The 1,295-nt window shown below is 42.2% G+C and overlaps 1 protein-coding gene across 1 annotated transcript; it reads right to left on the reverse strand.

Moving 5' to 3' along the window:
* Window positions 1–241: 241 nt before the first annotated feature.
* LOC102435503 (coiled-coil-helix-coiled-coil-helix domain-containing protein 2) lies at window positions 242–1,031 on the reverse strand. The gene has a single exon (XM_006086728.2). The coding sequence runs from the start codon at window positions 986–988 to the stop codon at window positions 521–523; it is 468 nt and encodes a 155-aa protein (XP_006086790.1). The 5' UTR covers window positions 989–1,031; the 3' UTR covers window positions 242–520.
* Window positions 1,032–1,295: the final 264 nt, after the last annotated feature.

Below are 1,295 nucleotides of genomic sequence, written 5' to 3' on the forward strand. Positions count from 1 at the left end.
GGAATTCAGAAACCTCACAACAAAATGACTTGATGTGGACTTCTTTTTATTTAACTTGCTTGGAACTTTTTGGACTTTCTGCTTCTATGGATCCATAGTTCTTTTACCATTTCTTCATAATTTGCAGACCGTATCACTTCAGATAGTGCCTGTCTGCATTATCTCTGCTTTTCTTCTGGAAGTCCAAATACAAATTTATTATGTTGTCTCACTGCATCTTTTCATGATTCTTTTTTTTTTCCAGAAGAAAATCACTTTATTGTAACTGATTCACAAACATCACAAAAGCTGGTTTAAGGAGGCCACACAAACATCTGCTCAGCCCCAAACTGAATTATCATCTTAATGAACTTCTACATAGTAAGTACACTCTCTTCCACTGCTATTCAGAGGCAAGGAAACTATTAATGATATAGGAGAGTTAACTAGTAGTTTTATACTTTATCAATTATATATTTTTATACTAAGTTAACTTGGACATGAGAGATGATTTCCCATTTCTTCAATGCGACCTTCTTGATTAGGCTAATCCATTTGCAAATTTGCACTGTTTCAGCACCTCGCTGAAACCCTCACAAAGCTTAAGGTCACCCTGGTTCTGGGCACAGTCCAAAAACTGTTTCATCTCATAGTGGCATGGGCCAAACTGCTGCTGCTGCTGCTGGTATGCCTGCGTTCCCTGGGGCTCCTGGTAAGTGATGTCAGGCCTCGAGGGCTCAGCATTACTTCCTCCACTGAAGCCCCCAGTGATGGCATGACCCAGCGTGTGGCCAACAGCAGAGCCCACAGCCACACCAGCTGCAGTGGTTGCCATTTGGGCCATCAGACCTGGCTGCCAGGGTGCAGCAGCAGGTGCGCCAACAGCAGATGGTGCAGCTGGTGCTGGTGGGTGAGCTGCTGGTGCTGGCCTGGGCGCAGCTCTCATCTGAGGTGCCCGGCTGGCCGGAGGGGCCATGCGGGAGGTGCGGCTCCGGCTTCCACGCGGCATCGCAACTGCGCAGCGGGTCGGTGTCTGCAAGTGCGAAACTCCTAGAAGCTCTTTTCATGATTCTTAATTTCTCTTTCATAATATTTTATATCTTTGTTTCTCTGGCCACATTCTGGATTTCTTTAGGTATCTTTCTGTTTACTAATTCTCTCTTCAATTTTATTTAATGTGTTGTTTAACCAATACATTGTTTTTCATTTCAATTATTATATTTTTACTTCTATAATTTCTATTTGAGTCTTTTTGAATATGCCTATTAATTTTTAAAAACCTCTCTTCTAAACTCATACTTCAAATATATTTTAAT

This window comes from Myotis lucifugus, unplaced genomic scaffold (genome assembly GCF_000147115.1).
Source record: "Myotis lucifugus unplaced genomic scaffold, Myoluc2.0 scaffold_30, whole genome shotgun sequence".
NCBI lineage: Eukaryota > Metazoa > Chordata > Mammalia > Chiroptera > Vespertilionidae > Myotis > Myotis lucifugus.

What these genes read in the sequence shown, in the direction of transcription:
- LOC102435503 (XM_006086728.2), bottom strand. Translation starts at nt 988, where the DNA reads ATGCCGCGTGGAAGCCGGAGCCGCACCTCCCGCATGGCCCCTCCGGCC.